Below are 23,602 nucleotides of genomic sequence, written 5' to 3' on the forward strand. Positions count from 1 at the left end.
CACCAGTGCCCATTTTCCACCACCACGGGTCCCAGTATCCCTCCCAAGGGAATACCCTGCCACAGAGTGAAATGTTTTAAATAGAAGCCAGTCTTTGCAAGTAACGCCAATGTGAATGGGATCTCATGAAGGACCTGAATGTTCCAGGGGCCAAAGGTGATGCTGGAGTGAATCACCCAGGTCTGACTGTGAAACCAGAGTCAGCCCTTGTTGCCTTCTTCTTCCCTGAAATCCCTGTCGGAAAAGGTGTCCAGAGTCCAGAAGTCACCGCCTGCTTCCCTGGCACCCCTCCCTTCCTAAAGAGTCCTTCGTTGACTTACCTGTTTTTGCAGTGATGGGAATTATAAGCATGTTTGCTTGTGGCACCCTGAGGGATCACCCCTCTCTAGTGGATCTACTTGCACATCCTTCACTGTAGTGCTCCAGAGACCTCACACTCTGCTGTGGTGCCAGCAGTCCCAGGGGGAGAGCATCAGGACTGTGCTGGGCTCATATGAGCCGCACTGAAGTTCAAACTCAAAATCTCTTGCTTGCAAGGCTCCTCTTTGATTTAGCCTGAGTCATGGGACATAAGTTACCAAAAGCTCTACTGTCAACATCCCTTTAGACCTTAGAAGTTGAGAGCCCAGCTATTTTTTGTTTATGTGAATTGCATCTATTGAGATGTTCTGAATTAGAAATGAAAACTTAAGATCCAAGGATACACATGCACATACCTCAATAGTTAATTGAGCTAATGACCTCATCACACATTGCCCAGCCTCTAGAAAATTCCACTACACATTCATGAAAGCATGGAGGAGAAAGGAAAAATCATATCCCTTTTGGTGTGTGGTGTTGTGATTCAAACCTGGCGCCTTACTCATGTGAGGCATGAACTGTACTACAGAACCACATCCCAGCCCAACACCTTGTGATGACTGCAACATGAATTTCCACATTGGGGACCCCTGAGGAAGACCTTTGGGATTCCCAGTGGTCTCTCCTTGCCATGTTCTGAAATTTGCTGCTCTTTTCTCTTGTTTCAAGTTCAGGAAATTTCCAGAACTCCACATAGCAAATTCCAAAGGTTGTACAGTGAAGGCACTGCCCTGCCAGTGAAATATCACATTCTACATATAAGAATTTTATGCGTTGTTCCAATCCTTTGTGCCCTACCAATAATTGTGAAGATGACCAAGAAGAACCTTGTTTCTAATTGCAGTGTATTGGTGCATTTGGCTACCGAGAAATTTCAGAGGAAGGGGCTGGAGCAATAGTACAGTGGGCAGGGCATTTGCCTGCATGCAACTGACCCAGGTTTGATCCCCAGAATCCCATATGGTCCACTAAGCACTGCCAAGAGTTATTCCTGAGTACAGAGCCAGAAGTAACCCCAGTGCATCGCTGGATATGATCCCAAAAGCCAAAATAGAAAAAGAAAAAAAATTCAGAGGGCGATTAGTTAAGGGCTTTAGACACAGAATGAGATGCAGCGCTACAGGGGAAGTCACTCAGCACAGTTCATTTCTTAATGATGGGTGAGGATTATCCCAGAAAGGGATCCCAGTCCCCATTGACCACGATGGTATAGATATCACATACACCATTCAGGCAGTTTTACTTTACACTGCTTTACTTGTTATTTGTTACTTGATTACTCTTTTGTGGAGACCATACCTAGTCTTGTTGGGGACTCCTAGGACCCTTGGGGGCCATATGGCCATACAAGGATCAAACCAGGGTCTCACATATGTTAGGCATATGCTCCATCAATTGAAGCACATTGCTGTTTGGAAATTTTACCTGAAACATCAGGATAGAACTGGAAAGAGAGTACAGCAGGTAAGGCACTTACCTTGCAGACAGCAAACCTAGGTTTGATTCCTGGCATCATATATGGTCTCCTAAGCACCACCAGGGGTGATCCCTGAGCACCAAGCCAGGAATAAGCCCTGAGTACAAGCAAAGGCAATAAAACAATCAAGCCATTCAGGGTACCTGAAATTGCTTTTTTTTTTTTTTTTTGGTAGTGATTTAAAGTATAACGATTTTTTTCCGTGGGGCTTTGGGTTACCCTCAGCAGTGCTCAGGGCTTACTGGCACTGCATTCCAGAATCACTCGTGGCAGGTCCAGAGGGCTCTACGGGGTGGAGGAATCAAACCTGAGTATACTGCATGCAAGGCAAATGCTTTACCCACTGTACTATCTCTCTGGACCCTAAAGTATAAAGATTTTATTTATTTTATTTTTTATTTATTTATTTTTTGCTTTTTTGGGGTCACACCTGGCGATGCACAGGGGTTACTCCTGGCTCTGCACTCAGGAGTTACTCCTGGCGGTACTCAGGGGACCATATGGGATGCTGGGAATTGAACCCGGGTCGGCCACGTGCAAGGCAAACGCCCTACCCGCTGTGCTATCTCTCCAGCCCCGAGTATAAAGATTTTAAAGGTGCAAACTTTAAAATGCATGAGACGCTACACACCATTCTTTGGGAGGAATGCTCCTTAGCCACACCGACTCCTGAAGTTGCTGTGAAGTTCACCCATGGAACTGTGGCCTGATACATGTTCCTTTCAGTGAAATACGTGTTCTCTGGTCACGACATGGGTATGCGGCCTGCATTCAGCTCTCACTTGAGGGGAAATGACTGAGACTTGAAGAGGGATGGCACCAACCTAGAATTTTAATCTCTTAGCGCTTGAAATTGTCCAAAGAATTTACTTCAACAGTCCAGCATATTTCCCTCCACACTGAGGGAATTACTTCTCACCTTAAAAACTTAAAACAGGAGCCAGAGCGATACAGCGGGTAGAGCATTTGCCTTGCACATGGTAAACCTTGGTTCTAATCCCTGGCATCCCATATGGTCCCCTGAGCACTGCCAGAAGCAATTCCTGAATGCAGAGCCAGGAGTAACCCCTGAGTATCACTAGGTGTGACATCCCCCCCCCAAAAAAAATTTTAAAACCTGGGTCCCAAAACATAGCAAGTAGGGTTTTTGCTTGGCACTGCTGACCCAGGTTCAATCCCAAAACTCCATATGGTCCACTGAGCCTGCTAAGAAAGATCTTTTTTTTATCTATTAAATAACATAATAATGCTTGAATTTTATTTCTTTTTAAAAAAATTTTATTAGTGAAACACCATGAGGTACAGTTTTAGACTTACAATTTTTTGTGCTTGGGTTTCAGTTATACAATGATTGAGTACCCATCCCTCCACCAGTGCCCATTTTCTACCTCCAATGCTTCCAGTATCCCTCCCAACCCCCCATTCCCCCCATCCCACCCCACCCCTGTGGCGGGGCATTCCCTTTTGTTTTCTCTAAGAAAGATCTTTAAGCACAAAGCCAGGAGTAAGTCCTGAGCACTGCTAGATGTGGCCCAAAAGCCAAAAGGAAAAAAAGGAAAATTAAAACACCCACAGTCTCTTGCATATACTCACATAATGTTCTTCTAGAGAAATAAAGGCTGCTGCAGAGCTGGGACAGCTGGATGTGGAGGTTCTTTTTTCCCTTTGAAGCAGCAGAAGGCCAACCTCAATCTAGATGGAAAAGAACAAAATCTCATCAGCACTAGTTTTCTGGGCACATGCGATATACCAGGAAAAGTGCCAGCATGAAATGGATCAGATTTGCATTTTTTCTCTCTAGAATTCCTCCCAGGCCTGGGTCCCGGGCTGAGCTTCCCAGCCCTGGCACAGTTTTTCCACACAGGCATCCCACGTGGCACAGCCAGACTCGGTTGACACCTGACTGGCTTCACTCAGATTCTGGCTCCTCCTGGACTTTTCAAATATTTAACTACTCTGTTAACAACAAGCTTTGAACTTTCAAAACATCAGATGGGAAATTTCCTACACAAGTAGATGAGTAGACAAAAACAAGTGTTTCAGGCAAGAAGCAAAAGGTGGCGCATTTCCAAGAATTTTATCTACTTAACTATCTCTCCAGCATGTGATGTGAGCTGTGGGTCCAGTGACATCTACGGCCACAGAGACAGAGAATTTCTCAATTTAACTGATAGACGCATAGAGTCTATACTCATATATGCCCTGTACTTTTTTTTTTATTCCACTTTTCTTCTCTTTATTGTTGCAGTGATTGGGGTAGGGGGTGGGAGGTGTGGAGACAGGGAGGGGAGTCTGTTCACCCTGGGTGGTACAGTAGAAACAGCATGACCTTTTCTGGCACTGGGAGTCCCAAGCAGTAGTGCCACTGGGACCGCACTTGGCACGTGTGTTGGTGCTGGGAATTGTGTTCATCACATTTTGGGGCTGTCCCGCAAGGCAGTGCCCTGACTCTGGCCTGTTCCGTTTCCAGGGAGTGGTTGTTGGTTATTTAAGCTACACCTGGTGGTGCTCTGGCACTATTCTTGGCTCTGTGCTCAGGAGAGACCTGTGGTGGTGTCCGGGAAACTACATACGGTGCTGGGGTATGAACTGGGGTTGGCTACATGCATGGCACCTACCCACGTATACTCTCTCCTGCTCTGAGCAATACTTTTTAAAAATAGCCTTAGATCTCACTCATCTGCGGTTTGTAGAAAAACAAACAAGGGGACAAACAGTGTCAACCGATGACAAGTACTTGGCCTTGGATTACATAACTAAGATTACCAAGCCGTGTGGGGAGGAAATGGGGAATAATGAGGGGGACTAGAGGCAACATGGGGACAGTGGTGGGGGCCTTGGGTGCTTTTGTCATGGTGGGGTGTAGTAACGTTGTACATCAAAGCCATAAACATCAATACTATTGCAATCATGTAACCACAACTATAATAAGAATATTTTTAACTAATAAAGACAAAAATTTAATAGTTTTATATTTATGGAGGGCTGGAGTGATAGCACAGTGGGTAAGGCATTTGCCTTGCACACTGCCAACCCGGGTTCTATTCCTCCGGCCCTCTCGGAGAGCCCGGCAAACTACCGAGAGTATCTCGCCCACACAGCAAAGCCTGGCAAGCTACCCGTGACGTATTTGATATGCCAAACACAGTAACAACAAGTCTCACAATGAAGACCTTACTGGTGCCTGCTCAAGCAAATTGATGAACAGTGGGAGGACAGTGCTACAGTGCTATATTTATGGAGACACTGTAAAATTAATGCCGAGTATTCCCAAAGCCCCCTGGTCTCTCTTTCTCTCTCTCTCTCTCTCTCTCTCTCTCTCTCTCTCTCTCTCTCTCTCTCTCTTCCTCCCTCACTGCTTGTTTTAGGACCACACCTGGGAATGCTCAGATCTTACTCCTGGCTCTGTGCTCAGAGATTACTCCAGGGAGGATTTGGGAGACCATATGGAGTGCTGGGGATTGAACCCAGGTCATCCGTATGCAAATGCCCTGGACCTGCTATACTATCACCCCGGCCCCTACACTTTCTCCTTTTATTAATTATGTGGTGTATTTGTTATAATTAATGGACCGTACATTCTTATTAAAAAAAGTTCAAACTTTATTGTGACTGCCTAACTTCTTACCTCGTATCCTTTTACTGTCTCTAGCATTTCATCCAAGATATAGTTGCCATGTCTTCATAGTCTCTTTTTATTTATTTATTTATTTATTTATTTATTCTTTTTGGGTCACACCCAGCAATGCACAGGGGTTACTCCTGGCTTGCACTCAGGAATCACTCCTGGCAGTGCTTGGGGGGACCATATGGGATGCTGGGAATCGAACCCGGGTTGGCCACATGCAAATGCCCAACCTGCTCTGCTACCATGCCAGCCCTTTTCATAGCCTTTTTAGTGGTGCCAGTTTCTCAAACTCTTGATTGTTCGATAGTTTTGGAAAGAACTTTGTGACTTTGGAGGCTGTGCTTTGTTGTTTTGTATTGCTTCACAGTGCAAATACTCCACAACTTGGAGTCTCTGCTGTCTCTTGTCCTTCTCACAATTAAGCTTGGGCTCTGTGTTTTTGGAAGGCTGGAGAGCGGGGTTGCCATTTACTCGACATTATGTGGAGAATGCTTTCTGTTCTCATTACTGGTCACTGCTGGTGTTGACTTTATTGTCTGGTGGAAGTAGTGTTGTCAGTTTCCCCGCTTGGACACTTACCTTTCTGGATTGTCCTCTTTGAACAGAAGGTACTCTGCACTGTCCATGAGTAAGGCCTTGGGAATTATCCCCCACCCACTGTGGAGTTGATAAACCCGTATCATTTATTTGAAATTCTCTGCCTATCCTCCTCCATGTATTCAACCAGCACTGATATCAATAAAGACTCATGGATATTTATTAACATTTTGGGCTACAGTCTGCTAGTCCTTCATTTACTTTCTTGCTCTGATTACTCCAGCTTTGGCCATTATGCTTTCTGTTGACTTCTGTTTTGTCATACTTCCATCCCATCAATCTGCATATGTGCATGATTTTGTTTGTGTAATGCTTTGTTCCAAGCTTAATTCATCTATGCCCTGTTCAAATCTGAGTCACTTATTTTTTTTTCTAGGCATTCTGCTTCCTATTATTGGAGAATGAAATTGGAAATCAAAAATTATCTTTCTTTCTACTGAAAATGAATGAATTGACATATTTATCTCTATGTTTAAATGTCTTTAAACTTCTGAAACAACAGCCTTTTTTCATTTAATATAAATGTCTCCTTTTTTCTTTTTTTTCTGCAGCAGTGGGGGGGGTCACACCTGGCAGTGCTCAGGGGTCACTCCTGACCGAGCACTCAGGAATTACTCCCGGTGGTGCTCGGGGAACTATATGAGATGTCAGGATTGAACGCAGGTCAACTGTGTGCAAGGCTAATGCCCTATCTGCTGTACTCTTTAAATTTTTTTTTAAATTTTTAAAATTTTTAAAATTTAAAAATTTTTCTTAGTGTTCTCCTGCTCCTCTCCCCATGCAGGTCTCAGCGAGGCAGCCATCTTCAGCTGCGAAGCCCACAATGACAAAGGGCTGACGGTGTCCAAAGGGGTGCAGATCAACATCAAAGGTGAGTGGTGGGCTAGCACCCTCCAGTGTGCTCTGGGGGCTGGTGAAGGGCCCCCACCTGAGCCTGTTCTTAGTGGCCTTGAGTTAAGCCCTGGCTTCCCCACAGGCTCCTTTGTCACCTTGGATGAGTCACTTTACCTTTCTGCCATTGGAGTTTCCCTCTGCATGAGGGATCAATCATTACAGAAGTTACTTTGTAGACCCGAGTGATAGCACAGCGGGGAGGGTGTTTGTCTTGTGCACAGCCTACCTGGGTTCTATCCCCAGCATCCCATGTGGTCCCTGAGCACTGCTAGGAGTAATTCTTGAGCACAGAGCATTGCTGGGTGTGACCCAAAAAGCCAAAAGAAAAATAAAATTGATTTTTTTTTTTAAATAAGAAGTTACCTTTGTTTAGGCTTAGTATATTTCACTACACAATTATCACAGGTTTGGGGCCAAGGGGATTTTTTTTTTTTGCAAAAAAATAGAATGTGATAATTTTGTGAAGTTTAGTTTTTTGGGGGGAGGGCCCCTCAAGTGGTGCACACAAAGGTTCAAGGATGCCTTGTTTAATACTGTTCGGGGATGGGGGAACTCCAGGACCACATTTGCTGGTACTCTGGGGAACATGTGGTGCTGGGGATTGAACAGGAGTGGACCACATGCAGCCTCAATCCCCTGTACTCTCTCTCCAGCCCCAACACAAACAAAAACAATGGTATCAGTATCACAGGACTGCTGCAACACTGATTCTATGGGGGCTGAAGCAATAGCACAACGAGTGCATTTTGCCTTGCACGCGGCTGTCCTGGATTTGATTCCCAGCATTCCATATGGTCCCCTGAGCACCACCAGGAGTAATTACTGAGTGCAGAGCCAGGAGGAACCCCTGTACATCACCTGGTATGACCCAAAGAGGAAAAAAAAAAAGCACACTGATTCTATGATGAAATGCGGAAAATTAGATCATGGGAATAAAAACTCAACGCGCCTGCTGGCACACGCAGATTATGCAAGCTGCTTGGGTTTTTATCACTTTGATTTTTCCTCCTTTTACTTTGAGCCAGTCAATTCGCAGTATCCCATAGAGTCGTCTGAGCTCTGCCACAAGGAATCCCTGAACACAGAGCCAGGAGTCAGCCCTGAGCACTGCTGGTGTGCCCCCATCCCTCAAAAATATTTGGAAAGGAAAAAAAAAAAACCTTAAAAGTAAATATCATCTTTTCCTTTCGTCATCCTTATCCTCTCACAGAAATTCAAGAGGAAAAAGTGTGGGTGGTACTTAATCCAGGACCTCCAACACACAAAACCTGCACTTGAACACTGTGCTACTTCCCCACCTCCAAGCAGGCTTTTTCTTTTTGAGTGTTTGTATATGAGTATTTATGTATTGAGAAACACATCTTGAATGTATATTGCTTTTGCTTTTATCCTTGGGGAAATAATATAAAGGGGGAGAGCAGAACATGTTTGAATGAAAGGCTGGATCATGTTGAGTAGGAATCTCAAATTACAAAAGAAGGGGCTGGAGCGATAGCACAGCGGGTAGGGCGTTTGCCTTGCACGCAACCGACCCACATTCAATTTCCAGCATCTCATATGGTCCCCTGAGTACTGCCAAGAGTAATTCCTGTGTGTAGAGCCAGGAACAACCCCTGTACATCGCCAGGTGTGACCCAAAAGTAAAAAAAAAAAAAATTATGAAAGAAGTTTATGGATAAAAGGTTGTGAATGCTTAGGGTTAGTAGGTCGGTTAGCTGCAGACTATGAGAAGGTGTTTTCTCAAGATTCATCGGAGTGCCAGAGTTATAATATAGTGGGTAGAGCACTTGCCTTGACGCGGCCTATCTGGGTTTCATCCCTGGCACCCCATGTGGTCCCCCAAGCCTGCCAGGAGTAATCGCTGAGCACAGAACACCACCCAAGCAGACAAACAATAAATAAATAGATAAAATAAAAGTTCATTGGAGGGCAAAAATGAGCAAAGCAATGACCAGGATATGAGTCATGGTAGAGCACTTTCCTCGGGTATGAAGCCCAGGATTCCAGCTTCAACACCGGACCAAAAAAAAAAAAGCAGATTGAAAGTTATTAATGGAGGAACTATATAACTTCCTTCCTTCATTACCCATCCCATTATTACAATTTCCAAAAGAAATGCTGGGAATTTCAGGAATCCACCAATGGGTACACATTGGTACAGACTCTCTTCTCATGCGTAAATATCTCTAAATGTAACAATCCTTCAAAGACCCTCTCTAATTTTGGCCTGCACCCAAAAGCTCAACGAAGGTTTCCTTTTCAGTCAATCCCATTTCGAGATGTCACTTCCTAAAATGCTGTGCCCAAGCCACCAGGAGTCCCTTTTTCTAAATCTATTAGTAACTCTCCAGTGTGTGACCCAAGTTTGATCTGAAAGGCAGGAGCCAGGGGCCATTGTACAGGCAATCTATTCAGGGAAATGAGTCAAACGGAGGCTGGTTCTTTCCTAGTCACTGAGGAAGTCTCTGTTATTACTGGCCTAACTTGGTGCTCAATACGCCGGGCACTCTTGCCCTGGATTCTGCTCTCCCTTGTCTCTGTCTTGCCTGTCCCCTCCTCTCCTCTCCCCTGCCCACCTCCCCTCCCCTCCCCTCTTCCCTATAATCCCCCTCCCCTCCATTCTTCTCCTCTCCCTGCCCACCCCTCCTCTTCTCCACCCATACCTCCTCCCCTCTCCCCTGCCCACTTCTCTGCCCTCTCCCCTAATCCCCCTCACCTGCATCCTCCCCTCTCCCCTGCTCACCCTCCTCCTCTCCCCTGCCCTCCTCCCCAGGCCTCTTCCATGTGTGACCCGTCCAGCCCTCTGCTGTGCCATGAAGCAGTGCTGGTGCTGCCCTGTCACTGCAGAGGATCTGGGTTTAGAGAGGGCATTGAACTGGACAGGCAGTGACTGGACTCCCTGGTCCCTTGTTGCTTTGCTTGCTTGCCCCCGAGTCCTGTTAGCAGGATCAGAACTCCCAGGTGAGGCAGACCCTGGCTTCAAGCTTCCATCCTCTGGTCAGCCTATAGAGTAATCGGGAAATAAAATCCACTGAGCTCCAGCACAGAGCAAGTTCTCAAAAACAGCACTCATCTTTCTTTAGTTTTTTTGTTTTTTTGTTTGTTTGTTTTGAGGCCACACTGCAGGTGCTCAGGGACTACTCCTGGCTTTGCGCAGTGCTTGACCCTTGGCTGTGCATGGGCTAGGGATCAAACCCAGGCATCCCACGTGCAAAGTTTGCACTCAGCCCATTGGGTTATCTCTCCAGCTTGAATGCTTTGAGTCATCATTTTTGTGTGACTATGGCTATTAACTAAAGAATCAAGCTTCGCATCAGGAAATAATAGCCTCACATTTCAAATCTCTCTTCAATTCTAATTGAAAGGCCTGTCCACAGTCACACAGCCATTTCAGGGTTCTATTGGGGATCATTGCACACTCTTTGTGGCCTCACATCCTCCTGCCTCTCCCATGCCAAGCAAATAGATGAGTCCTTTGCTTGAACTGACTCTCACCTGTTGGGTGGGGGGAGTTTGGATTTTTGGTTCACACGTGGTGGTGGTGCTCTGGCTATGTGGCACTGGGGATCAAACCAGAGTCAAATACGTGTAAGACAAATGCCTTCGCCCCATTTTTTCTCTCTGGCCTCACTATTTTCCTTGGTCTGAGAACACTCCTAGTTTACGCGCCTGCGCACACACACACAGTGTTTACAGGCCCTCCTGGAATCTTCTCTTCTTGGCACAGGATGCTCTGGCTCCCAGACTTTGTGGTCCCCGCCCATTCAGCACCAAGGCAGGGCCCCTGCCTCTATCTGAAGCACCAGCGCCCAGTGCTGTCGCCTGAACAGCAGGCAGCTGCCGCCGGGAGCAGGGCGCCAAGGAGGGACAACCTCTCTGACTCCCCAGGCTCACTCGTGCACGGAAGACTAATGCTGTCCCCCACTGCTTCTCCTCCAGATGCTTCTCTTCCAAATGCATGTTTATTTTCCCCACTCTTCAGAATAGAAAACAGACTTGCTACGCAAGTGTTGGCTGAATTGCCATGGCCTCCCGTGGCTTATAACCGGGTTGTGTGTCTTTGTCACTTACATAGCAATTCCCTCCCCGCCAAGTGAAGTCAATGTCTACAACAGCACTGCACACAGCATCCTGATCTCCTGGGTCCCAGGCTTTGATGGCTTCTCCCCGCTTAGGAACTGCAGCATCCAGGTAAGTCTCGGAGTAGAGGGGGCTCTCTGGAGGCCTCCCTGCCTTTACTCCACCCGGGAGGATGGATGCTGAAGGCATTCAGCATCTCCATTCACACATTCACACTCCACTCACCTGCTTCCTGCTCGGTGGCTGCCCAGCCTGTGTCCTGTATAGCTCTGGATTCTGCTTCTTTTTTTGTGCAGGACCCAGTGATAAAAGAAAACTGCGACCCATGTAGAATGTTCTTCATGAGATGAGAAACATTCTTTTTTTTTTTTTTTTAGTGATGCAAGATCATCATTATTGAATGAAATTTACTTAGAAAGGCATGAGGGGAGAGAAAGAAAGGAATGTGTGTTCAAGAGAGAACACGGGCTTCTCCAGAGTGGAAAAGCAAGCAGAGAGAGATGCATGTGCAAGGAAGAACACGAATTGAGAGTGCAAGCCGGGGTTATACATAGTTAAGGTACAAAAACACGTCTCCAAATTAAGATTGGCTTGTGGCCAGGAGTTGAGGCTGCCCGGTGGTTCCCAGCCTTTCTCCCCTGAGGCTGGTGGTCAGGAAAGACAGACAAACAATCATGAGCTAGGCCATCTTTCACACTGAAAGAACCACCGTATCCCATGGCTCCAGGAAAAGCTGCAGGGCACAGGCTCAGAGAGGTAGAACCAGGGGTTAAGGCGCCTACCTTTGGCCAACCCCTGTTCAGTCTCCTTGCCACATGGTCCTTTAAGCACTGTGGGGCGCCCTAGTCATCTTTGGGTGGCCCAGGTCTTCCCTAGCACTATTGTACCTGAGCAGCGCAATATCTGGGTGACTTCAGATTGAACCAGGAGGAGTCTGGGGCCTCCAGAGTACCACTTGGGAAGACCCAAGTGAAAATCAAAACAAAATAAGGCTGCAGATATCAAACAACAGATATATCATTTATCTTTCATGCAACTGATCTGGTTCAATCCCCAGCACCCCATATAATCCCCAGAACTCCACCAGGGGTGTCTCTTAGCAGAGCCACGAGTAAGCCCTGAGCACCGCTGAGTGTAGTCCAACTCCCTCACCCCCAAATTAATGAATTAGTTAATTAAAATAATGTAGACCTTTCTCTGTTTTTCTCACGGGAGTAGAGGGGAAAGGTAGCTATACCGCCTGTTACTGATTTCCCACATAGCCAGTGAGAGGTTGGGTCGGATTAAAGTTCTGGAATCTTTCCTGCCCAACAGAGGGCTTCAGACCCTTCACTCCTGTCTCCCGAGAACCCTTGCATGCCGGAGAGGTCATTGAAAATGTGAATCATTGGCTGACGACATGATGGCATTCTGCGTTGTACTTTTTGTATCATACATTAGTGTCAGAAATTGGTTTTTAGCCTCATGAACATCTGGTCTTATTAGTTGAAAACGTGGTCACTTGACCAGGCCAGTCCTGCCAGCCCAACTGAAAGAAGTGACTTCCCTCTAGTTTAATGTACTCACAGTCAGTGGATTTTTTAATATTCTACATTTTAGCCTTTCTGGACTTCTTGCCTCCCACTCTTGTCTGACAGATGTTCCTTCTCTGAGGAGTGAAAACATGGGTCATCCCCAAAATAGCCTCTATCCTCCCCTTGCCACCCGTAACCCTTGCTTAATTCTTGTCCAACTTCATTTGCAAACCTTCCAAGTACTGATAAGTATGAGGAATTCTTATTCTGTCTACAAATTCCTGGGGAAAATGCTTGTTTTAGGAGCTTTTGTTGAGATCTGTTTCTCTTGCCACCATCTTTACCCATTGGAAGTATGCTGGTTGGTGGTTTGCAGTAGATTCACAGAGTTGCACAAACATTACCGCTCCCTAAGAACTTCATGTCAGTAAGGGACGGGGCTCAGTTGTTTTCCTGTGTTAGCTCTTTCTGCACTCTGTGTCAGATTCATACTGGCTTATAGGACTGAACTGGGAAGTGTTCCTTCCTCTTCTATTTCTTGGAAGAGTTTGTGAAAGACTATTAGTTCATCTTTGTTGTTTATTATAAGTCACCCATAAAGCCTTATGCCCCTGAGCTTTTCCTGGTGGGACTATTTTGGAATACTAGCTCAATATTTCTTATAGGTGTGAGTCTATTCAGTTTTTCTGTTTCTTCTTGTATAAGTTTTAGCAATTTTTATATTTCTGTCTAGGAATAGGTTCTTTACTTCTAGGTATCTAATTTGTGTCATTATACTTCATTACACTCTCTTTTTTTTCTTGAAATTAGTTTAATATCTTCTTTTTTTTTTAAATGTAGGAGTACTGCTATTTATTCAGCTATTGATTAAGCTGATTGAATTGGGCATGAACTCCACAGTAATGTCCTCTTAATTTCTTGACTTTAATAATTTGGATCTTTCTTGCTAATTTCCTTGATCAGTCGAACTGAAGATTTGTTTATTTTATTGATAATTTTGTAGAACTAAAGTTGGATTTTGTGATTTTTTCTATTGCTTTTCTATTTAACCTTTCTTTCATTCCTGTCCTAATCTTTATTTTCTTTCTTCTATTTACTTTGAATTGGATTTTTATATTTTTCACATCAAAGTTAGGTAGTTGATTTGAAATTTCGACCTATCAAATATAGGCATTTATACTATCCACTTTCTTCTAAACACGGCTTTAGCTGCATCCCATAGGTTTGGCATTTGGATTTTCCTACCATTACTCTCAAGTTTTTCATTGTTTTCTTGTGATTTTTATATATTCTATTTTTATGAGTATGTTGCTATATTGTCACATAGTTAGGAATTACTCAGATTGTCTTCTGTTGTCTGGTACTATCCCATTGTGTTTAGAGAATATGCTTGGTATGGTTTCCATGTAGCCTTTAAAATTGGCAGTGTGGTGTAGGGTGGTGCTCCCAAGCTATTCTCAGCCAATCGGGGGTTCTGTTCAGTGCAAGGGCTCAAGAATGTGGTGCTGCTCACCCCGTGGGACTCGGACAGGGTCACGGCATGTGAGGCACGTACCTTAACCCTGTGCCTTCTCTCCAGCCTCATTCTATCACACTCAGTGGCCCGTCCTCTGTTCTAGCCAGTGTTCTTGCCTAGAAAATGTTCCCTGTGCACTTGACACTGCTAAGTCTGGCTGGCCTATAGCTTTGCAAACATTGCCTATTTCTTATTGATCTTCTGCCGGGAGAAGTACAGGGGGCAGTGCTCTTACCTGGCACATGTCAACACAGGGTGGATCCCTGGTACCCCATATGGCCTTCTGAGCCCCACCAAGGATGATCCCTGAGTACGGTAAACCCTGAGCACCACCAGGCATAGCCCCCCAAAAACAAAGGAAATAATAATAATGTATTAATAATAAAATGAGGAACTGAGGTCTCAACTATAGTTATCATTCACTCTATTTTTTTTCTTTTCTTTTTGGGGGTCACACCTGGTTGTGCTTGGTTACCAGATCCTGACTCAGGGATCATTCCTGGTGATTGCTATATGCCAGGAAAGTGCCTTCATCCCTGTACTATCTCTCTGGTTCATCAAGTATTATTATTTTGGTTTGGGGGCCACTCCTTGTGGTGATTATGCATTATTCTTGGCTCAGTGCTTGGGGGTCACTCCTAGCAGTGTTCAGGGACCAGGCAGTGCCAGGAATTGAGCCCAGCCAGACCTTCCTCCTGTCAAGCCTATGCTTAGCCCATTGCAGTGTCTCTCTAGTTCCTTGATTATTTTTTTTTAAATACCTTAGTTTTTAAATTTGAAGCACTGTGATTTACAATATTGTTTGTTCACAATCGGATTTCTTGCACACAACATTCTAGTACCACACCCTCCACCAGAGTGTCCACTTCCCTCCACCATTGTCTCAGGGTCCCCTCCAAACCCCCCTTCTACGCCCCTCCCTGGAAAGCTCAGGTCCACTGTTATTTCTGAGGCCTGTATTTCTCTCTTCAGTTCCATCCATTTTTGCTTCATGCATTGTAGGGTTGTTGCTGAGAGCTCCCAGGGCACATTTCCTGTGTACAGACTCAACTGCCCCTATAAAGGGACCTAAGTGACTCGAGGAACATCCCTTTTAAAACTTGCTTCCGGGCTTCCAGAGCTGTTTGAAAAGCCCAAGAAGACATGAGGCTGCTTCCTAATTTTGGGGGGGGCGCTGAGGAAGATGCTGCTTTCAGCTAAGAACTCCATTAAGAATGTTCGGGGCTGGGGCTGGAACGATAGTACAGCAGTTAGGGCACTTGCCTTGCACGTGGCCCATCCGGGTTCTGTTCCCAGCATCCCATAGGGTCCCCCGAGCACCACCAGGAGTAATTCCTGAGTGCAGAGCCAGGAGTAACCCCTGAGCATTGCTGGGTGTAAGGTGGGGGTGAGAGTGAGGAGGGGCGTTGCAAGGTCTAAAAATGCCTGTCGCATGACAGAGGGCCACTTCTGGCTCAGACGCTCCTTTGCCACCTGTCATTCTCTTTTCCCTGGCATTGAGTAGCCATGGCACACCTGAGAAACCACTCGTGGCTGCTGAATTCCAGGACTAGAATGCAGTTTTTACAAGTCTGTTGGCATGAGTGACAACTCTGCACACATATTCATTTGTTATTTCTAGGAAGTAGCAAATTCAGCTGTGCAGAGGGCTTATTCCTTTGGTCATTGCGCTTCTATATCCTGCAGATGAACAGACAGCACATTGCACCCTCCATTTCTGAAGGGGCCGAGGAAGGCTTTCAATATTGAAACCCTGACTGGGTAACAAATGAACATTTTGGACAAGACTTGGGGCCACGAGCTGGCAGGGAACACCCTTTTGCTTCCTCTGCTCCTGACATGGAGTCCCTTACTTCACCCATTTTTGGACTCCTGCACTCTTTCTATTTTTGATGCTCCCACATACTTCTTACCAGTGCATGCCCTCTTTTCCCCCAGGACCCGTGGAAAACTGTTTTTAGAACCCCAGGGCACTGTTTTTAGAACTCCACCTTCTTCCAAGAATAAGCTTTTTCAAAGAGCAACCAGGGCTGGAAATGCCCCACACTTGCTCCGGAAACGAGGGTTGGGAGGGGGTGACAAAGGTTTCCTTAACCTAAGTTTCAGCCATGGGTCACCAGGAAGTAGGTGCAGCTCTAAAGAAACAAAAAGGGTTTTTTTGCCAAACACCCCCACCCCCCACCCTCAAGATAAGTACTCAGTTCCATGCTTCTCCTCTGCTGGTCACTCTGCCAATGATGTTGATGCCAGTGCAGTCAGCTAGCTCTGAGTCATGGGCAACAGGGGACACTGTATCCCTGGGGATTTGAAATTCTTAAATGCTTATTTGTGGCCCCTGGTCCTAAGTTTTAGACACCCTGCCTAAGATGATACGAGATTGTCCCCAAACCCCATGATTGTGATATCCTGTTATTATCTTAGTACCTTTGAAACTGGCCAATTTTTGCATAAGTTTTAGCAATTGCTTCATTTTGAAAGAGTTCATTTTTTATGAAGTTCTGAGAACCCTGACCTTGCCAACAAGGAGGAATGTACGTGAGATTCTGAATCTACATTTGTTATGCCTGGTGAGGAATAGTATAATTTTCACTTGGAAACTTATTAGGAATAGAGAACAAGGGTCTTATCTAAGCCTACTGAATTTGAACAGGATTTATCTCATCTGTGGAGAAGAAATAGAATTAATCAATACACCTAGGTGAGATCGCTAGCACAGTGGGTAGAGCGTTTGCCTTGCACGCAGCAAACCCGGCTGACCCAGGTTTGATTCTTCCGCCCCTCTCTGAGAGCCCGCCAAGCAAGCTACTGACAGTATCTGACTCCTACAGCAAAGACCGGCAAGCTAACCGTGACGTATTCGATATGCCAAACATAGTAACAAGTGTCACAACAGAGACGTTACTGGGCCTGCTCAAGCAAATCGAAGAACAACGGGAGGACAGTGACAGTGACCTTTGCAAGGAGAGTTTTGTATGTTTTCCCAGATGGTTTTGGTAGCTTCCATTTATCTGATACTCTTCTGTCTTCTAATTTTTATGAGTGATTAAAAATGTTTTAACATTGTAGGGATTCGGGGGAATGTTAAAAAAATTGTTAAAAAATAAATTTGTACTGGAAAGAAGGATGGCGGCCGCATGGGAGCCTTGTGGACAGCAGGTATGAGCCGGGGGTGTGGGGGCGACTAAAACCTCATGGGAAGGGGGGCGTTCCGGTCCGTCCTTCACGCCCTACCGAGGTCACCAGTTGCCCCCCACGAGCGGCTCTCCAGCACGGCCACAGCCCCAGAAGCACAAGGGCTTAATGCAGAACCCAGCAGCTTGGAGCAGAAAAGTGAAAGGACTATGCGTTAATCCAGGCAATCATTTCTGCCCAGAGGGGAAAGGGTGTTGCTCCCTTCCGCCCTCCTCCCTCTGGAAAGAAAGATGGCGGCCACATGGGAGCCTTGTGGACAGCAGGTATGAGCCGGGGGTGTGGGGGCGACTAAAACCTCATGGGAAGGGGGGCGTTCCGGTCCGTCCTTCACGCCCTACCGAGGTCACCAGTCACCCCCCACGAGCGGCTCTCCAGCACAGCCACGGCCCCAGAAGCACAAGGACTTAATGCAGAACCCAGCAGCTTGGAGCAGAAAAGTGAACGGACTATGCATTGACCCAGGCCATCAAGTCTGCCGGAGGGGAAAGGGTGTTGCCCCATTCGCCCTCTCCTCTCTGGAAAGAAAGATGGCGGCCACATGGGAGCCTTGTGGACAGCAGGTATGAGCCGGGGGTGTGGGGGCGACTAAAACCTCATGGGAAGGGGGGCGTTCCGGTCCGTCCTTCACGCCCTACCGAGGTCACCAGTTGCCCCCCACGAGCGGCTCTCCAGCACGGCCACAGCCCCAGAAGCACAAGGGCTTAATGCAGAACCCAGCAGCTTGGAGCAGAAAAGTGAAAGGACTATGCGTTAATCCAGGCAATCATTTCTGCCCAGAGGGGAAAGGGTGTTGCTCCCTTCCGCCCTCCTCCCTCTGGAAAGAAAGATGGCGGCCACATGGGAGCCTTGTGGACAGCAGGTATGAGCCGGGGGTGTGGGGGCGACTAAAACTTCATGGGAAGGGGGGCGTTCCGGTCCGTCCTTCACGCCCTACCGAGGTCACCAGTTGCCCCCCACGAGCGGCTCTCCAGCACAGCCACGGCCCTAGAAGCACAAGGACTTAATGCAGAACCCAGCAGCTTGGAGCAGAAAAGTGAACGGACTATGCATTGATGCAGGCCATCAAGTCTGCCGGAGGGGAAAGGGTGTTGCCCCATTCGCCCTCTCCTCTCTGGAAAGAAAGATGGCGGCCACATGGGAGCCTTGTGGACAGCAGGTATGAGCCGGGGGAGTGGGGGCGACTAAAACCTCATGGGTCGGGGGGCGTTCCGGTCCGTCCTTCACGCCCTACCGAGGTCACCAGTCGCCCCCCGCGAGCGGCTCTCCAGCACGGCCATGGCCCCAGAAGCACAAGGACTTAATGCAGAACCCAGCAGCTTGGAGCAGAAAAGTGAATGGACTATGCGTTGATCCAGCCCATCAAGTCTGCCGGAGGGGAAAGGGTGTTGCCCCATTCGCCCTCTCCTCTCTGGAAAGAAAGATGGCGGCCACATGGGAGCCTTGTGGACAGCAGGTATGAGCCGGGAGTGTGGGGGCGACTAAAACCTCAAGGGAAGGGGGGCGTTTCGCTCCGCCCTTCACGCCCTACCGAGGCCACCAGTTGCCCCCCACGAGCGGCTCTCCAGCACGGCCACGACTCCAGAACACAGAAACCAATTTCTTAACTATCTGACTTTCAGTAGAAATACTTCCAGGGTCAATAGGTAAAATAGCAGAAATCCAAAACCAACATTTAATTCTTGAACCCAGCTGTAGAAAGCAAATCACTTCACAATGCTTTTTCAGCATGTCTGATTTGGGGGGGGGGTAAACTCTAAATAATAGTGGTGAATCTTTTATTGAAACAATCTAATCAAAGCGGATAGAGTGTTAACTAGAATTCATCTGCCTCACAGGGACGGGGAGGGGTGGGGGGTGGGGTTTTATTGGGGTTCTTCATGGGAAAAAATAAGTATTGGTAAAGGGAAATGTGTTTGATATTTGCATGACTGAGACATAAACCTGAAAGCTTTGTAACCTTTCCCACGGTGATTCAATAAAAAAAAAAAAAAAAAAAGAATAGAAGCAAGAAAGGAAATCATAAAAAAAAATAAAAATAAAAAATAAATTTGTTGGGACTGGAGCAATAGCACAGCGGGTAGGGCGTTTGCCTTGCACGCGGCCCACCCGGGTTTGATTCCCAGCATCCCATATGGTCCCCTGAGCACCACCAGGAGTAATTCCTGAGTGCAGAGCCAGGAGTAACCCCTGTGCATTGCCAGGTGTGACCCAAAAAGCAAATAAATAAATAAATAAAAATAAATAAATAAATTTGTTAAAAAATAAATAAATAAACAGACCCAAACTCTTCCCTCTCCACACTCCCAGATGGGAGATACACTTAAGGAAGAAGGGGACATTGAATAGGGATTTTGATTTGGGGGGCCCCTCTTGCCTTGACTGTCGTAAATCATCCGAGGACGGGTGTGGAGAGGGGATGTGCCAGGTCTGATGGAGTGAGAACTCAGGGAAAAGAGCTGGTGGTGTTCAAAAGAGATCTCACACAAATTTTGTTTAGTGAGAAGCAAATACCCTTTCCTGTAGCTTCCCAGTCCCCCTAAATGCCAGAAAATTGACACCCGGGTTTGCTTTTGAAGTTTTGTCTATATTGCAGTGTAAGAGGGTGGTAAAAATAAAGGAAAAGCTGATATTAGCCAAGAACAGAGTTCCCCAAGTTACCTCATTACATTTTCATTTCTTAAAACAAGCTTGCCTTCTAAAGCAGGAGTTGGTCAATGTTTTCTTTGGAGACCAATAGTAATTCTTTAGGCTGGCCACCACCACCCATGGTATTTATAGATTTTGTAGCATATTTAGTATCATAACTGAAAGAAGTGGGGAATCGAGGCAACCATGAGAGAGGCAGGGGCTATTTATTTTATACTATCAGTGATTATTATTTGTGGGGCTTTGGAACCACCCCTGGCAGTGCTCAGGAGTCCGTGTGGTGCTGGAACTTAAGGCAAAGTTTGCCTCCAGTTCTCTGAGCCTTCTCCTCAGTCTTCTAACTATAATATTAAATGGCAACTCGTCACTGTGTTTTCGGTCACTGTGAGAAGGCTTATTTTAGTCATTTCCCCCAGGTCTTCGTGAGTAACACAGGAATGTTTTTAGCCATGAGTGGACTGACGGAAGCAGGTATTTCCCCTCAGCAGAGAGAAGAGCTGCACAGGCCAGGCGCCCGCCTCCTCCTCAGGCTGCTCTACCTTCTCTCTTCACGCAGGTCACGAATCCAGATCCGCTGAGTAACCCCCACCTCTCCCTTCACACAGGTCACGGATACAGATCCGCTGAGTAATGGCTCCGTCAGGATTTTCAACACCTCAGCCTGGCCACATCTGTACCAAGTTGAGCAGCTGCAGGCGCTGGCTAACTACACTATCGATGTGTCCTGCATGAATGACATTGGCTGGTCGGCACGGAGCGCTGGCATTCTGGCCAGCACCACTGAAGGAGGTAACCGCTGGGATTCGGGCTGAATAATCGCCCTGGTGGCAGATGAGGAAGCAAAGCATCCTCCAGTGCCTGATGGAGAGTTTATGGTTTGCTTGCGGTGCTGGCACAGCTGCTTGCCGGGGCCACATTTGTTGGACACTGTGTTCCAACATTTCTTTTAAGTGGTGCTCAGAGGCTTGCACCCTTTAGCAGTGGTGCTCACATGCCCCTGACGAGTATGATTGTAGTGCCAAGGGTCACGGACAGCAGAGGCACCCAGAGTGTGCTCAGCACATATGCCAATACTGGGGATCCCACTCACGGCCTTCTGCTTGAGGGGATCCTGTCTGATCTCCGGGACCCTTGGGAGAAAATTGTACTGAGTGGCCAGTGAAAATAGGAAAGAACGTACTTCCTGCTGTACTTTAAAAGGGTTTACAGACAGAACTTACATATTTTCATTTATTAAGAAGATATTAGTGGGGGCTGGAGCAATAGTACAGGGGGTAGGGCATTTGCCTTGCATGCGGCCGACCCGGGTTCTATTCCCAGCATCCCACATGGTCCCCTGAGCACTGCCAGGAGTGATTCCTGAGTGCAGAGCCAGGAGTAACCTTGAGCATCTCGCCGGGTATGACCCAAAAAAGAAAAAAAGAAAGAAGATATTAGTAGCAGCACATTTATGTGTCATATTATTTTATATTATTTTTGGTTTTGGGGTCACACTCGGCAATGCTCAGGGGTTATTCCTGGCTCTGCACTCACGGATTACTCCTGGTAGTGCTCAGGGGACCATATGGGATGCTGGGAATCAAACCTGGGTTGGCCGCATGCAAGGCAAACACCCTACCTGCTGTGCTATCGCTCCAGCCCCTGTCACATTTTTTGGGGGGAGGGTCACACCCGGCGATGCACAGGAGTTACTCCTGGTTCATGCACTCAGGAATTATTCCTGGCAGTGCTCAGAAGACCATATGGGATGCTGGGAATCAAACCTAGGTCAGCTGTGTGCAAGGCAAACACCCTACCCACTGTGCTATTGCTCCAGCACCCCCCCCCCCCCCGTCACATTATTTTAAATTAAACCAGAAACATAAAAACTTTTACTGAGAGCAGCAAACTGGAGAAAACTAATGAACGTGAACATGGCTGACAGTCACTGAGTGCCTGCCAGCCACCAACCAAATTCAATGCATTACCTGCACAATTCACTCGACCCTCAGAGACAGCCCTGCAAAGCAGGCACTAGGATCACTATATTCTCTTTAAACACAGCGACACTTAATTCACAGCAGAACATGAACTTTACACTTAAAGTAAATCCAAATAAGAGTAAAAGACAGCACAGTGATACTACCAATGTTATTCCCCCTAGTATTAATGATTGTTTTAATTAATTTAGTTGCATTTATTTTAAATTTTATTATGCTAACATTCTAGGAGTTCAGAGGGAGTCTCCTCTCTCACCAGTGGACCAACTTCACCAGAGTTGCCTCTGGTTCTTTGGATGTCCCATGTCCGCTATCTTTCAGGACAGAGAGTGGGAGTCTGAGGGAAGACCTGTGTGTTGTTTTGAAATAGATTGGACTCATCTTGCTGACTCCTTCCTGCTCAGAGTGGTCTCTCCCCAATCTTCATCTTTGTCTTTGGTACCTCAGCCCACAGTCACTGGCCTCTCTATGGTTCTGCGGGAAGAATTGGCTTGTATTACAAATTAATTGTACTGTCCTTATCTCTTTTTCAACTTTTTATGTTGAAGTTTCTCTTTCACTGTTGCCTCCTCTTTAGGTCATACTGTTAAGATACTTGGGACTGGAGTGATAGCACAGCGGGTAGGCCGTTTACCTTGCACATAGCCAACCCGGGTTCAATTCCCAGCATCCCATATATTCCCCTGAGCACCTCCAGGAATAATTCCTGAGGGCAGAGCTAGGAGTAGCCCTTGTGCATCGCCAGGTGTGACCCAAAAAAGGAAAAAATAAACCACTACCGTGGCCAAGGGGTTTTAGGCAGGAATAGACAGAAAGCCATGGTAAGAAGGCCTTTAAAATTTACTGTTTATCAGTAAATTCTACAGCAGATTTGAAAGTCTATGACTCATAGGCATAAAGTATGTGACTTTTACTATATGACATGTCCCACTAAAATTTGTTGTTCTCATTATGTTAATTTCTACAATCAGCAGAGATAGTTATACTATCCCTTTATTTTCCCTTCAGATATATCAGAAATATAAAATTTACTCTTTCCCAAACACAGCAATAAAGTATATATATATAATTGCAATTTCTTTTATATATAAAATACTTATTTTTTTAGTTTCTGAAGAGGGCCTTTGATACATATCTTTTCACAATTTATCCTTTTTTCCCATTAGATACTTTTTCATGGTAATGCAATAACGCACCTCATTCTTTTTGTGTGTTTGTTTTTGGGTTATTTTGGGGCCAAACCTGGTAGTGCTCAGGGGTTACTTCTGGTCCTGTGCTCAGAGATCACTCTGGTGCTCAGGGGACCGTATGTGGTGCTAGGAATTTAATCCAGAAAGCTCAATTCAAGGCAAGCACCCTACCCAAAGTACTATTTATCTGGCCCCCCAACCCCACTTTATTATCTTTGCTGTCCTGGTAGTGAGTATTCCATGGAAAGTGTATCAGGTACTACATATTAAATTTATTCATTTTTGTCACTTAGGCTTTAATTAATAGAACCTTACCTACATGAAAATTTTTCTAGATTACTTTAAAATATACTCGATCAGAGAGCATATTATTTTCATTTTTACTAGGTTGTCATCCTGTTTCTCCCTCACAACAAAGAACATTGTAATAAATAACCCTGACCTGTTCCCCAAATCATTTATACATTCCTGTACCTATACATTTTTTGCAAAATAACTTTTATCTTTATATGTTTGTGAGAGAAAAGAG

The 23,602-nt window shown here is 46.1% G+C and overlaps 1 protein-coding gene across 1 annotated transcript in view; it reads left to right on the top strand.

Annotated features, from left to right (window-relative positions):
• MERTK (MER proto-oncogene, tyrosine kinase) overlaps nt 1-23,602 on the top strand; it is a 124,394-nt gene that overhangs the window by 62,465 nt on the left and 38,327 nt on the right. The window contains exons 5-7 of the mRNA XM_056128811.1: nt 6,847-6,933; nt 11,032-11,147; nt 20,510-20,693. Coding sequence (XP_055984786.1) covers nt 6,847-6,933; nt 11,032-11,147; nt 20,510-20,693 — 387 coding nt within the window. The remainder of the gene's footprint in view (nt 1-6,846; nt 6,934-11,031; nt 11,148-20,509; nt 20,694-23,602) is intronic.

The sequence above is a fragment of the Sorex fumeus genome, unplaced genomic scaffold, assembly GCF_029834395.1.
Source record: "Sorex fumeus unplaced genomic scaffold, SorFum_2.1 ptg000006l, whole genome shotgun sequence".
In the NCBI taxonomy this organism is placed as follows: Eukaryota; Metazoa; Chordata; class Mammalia; order Eulipotyphla; family Soricidae; genus Sorex; species Sorex fumeus.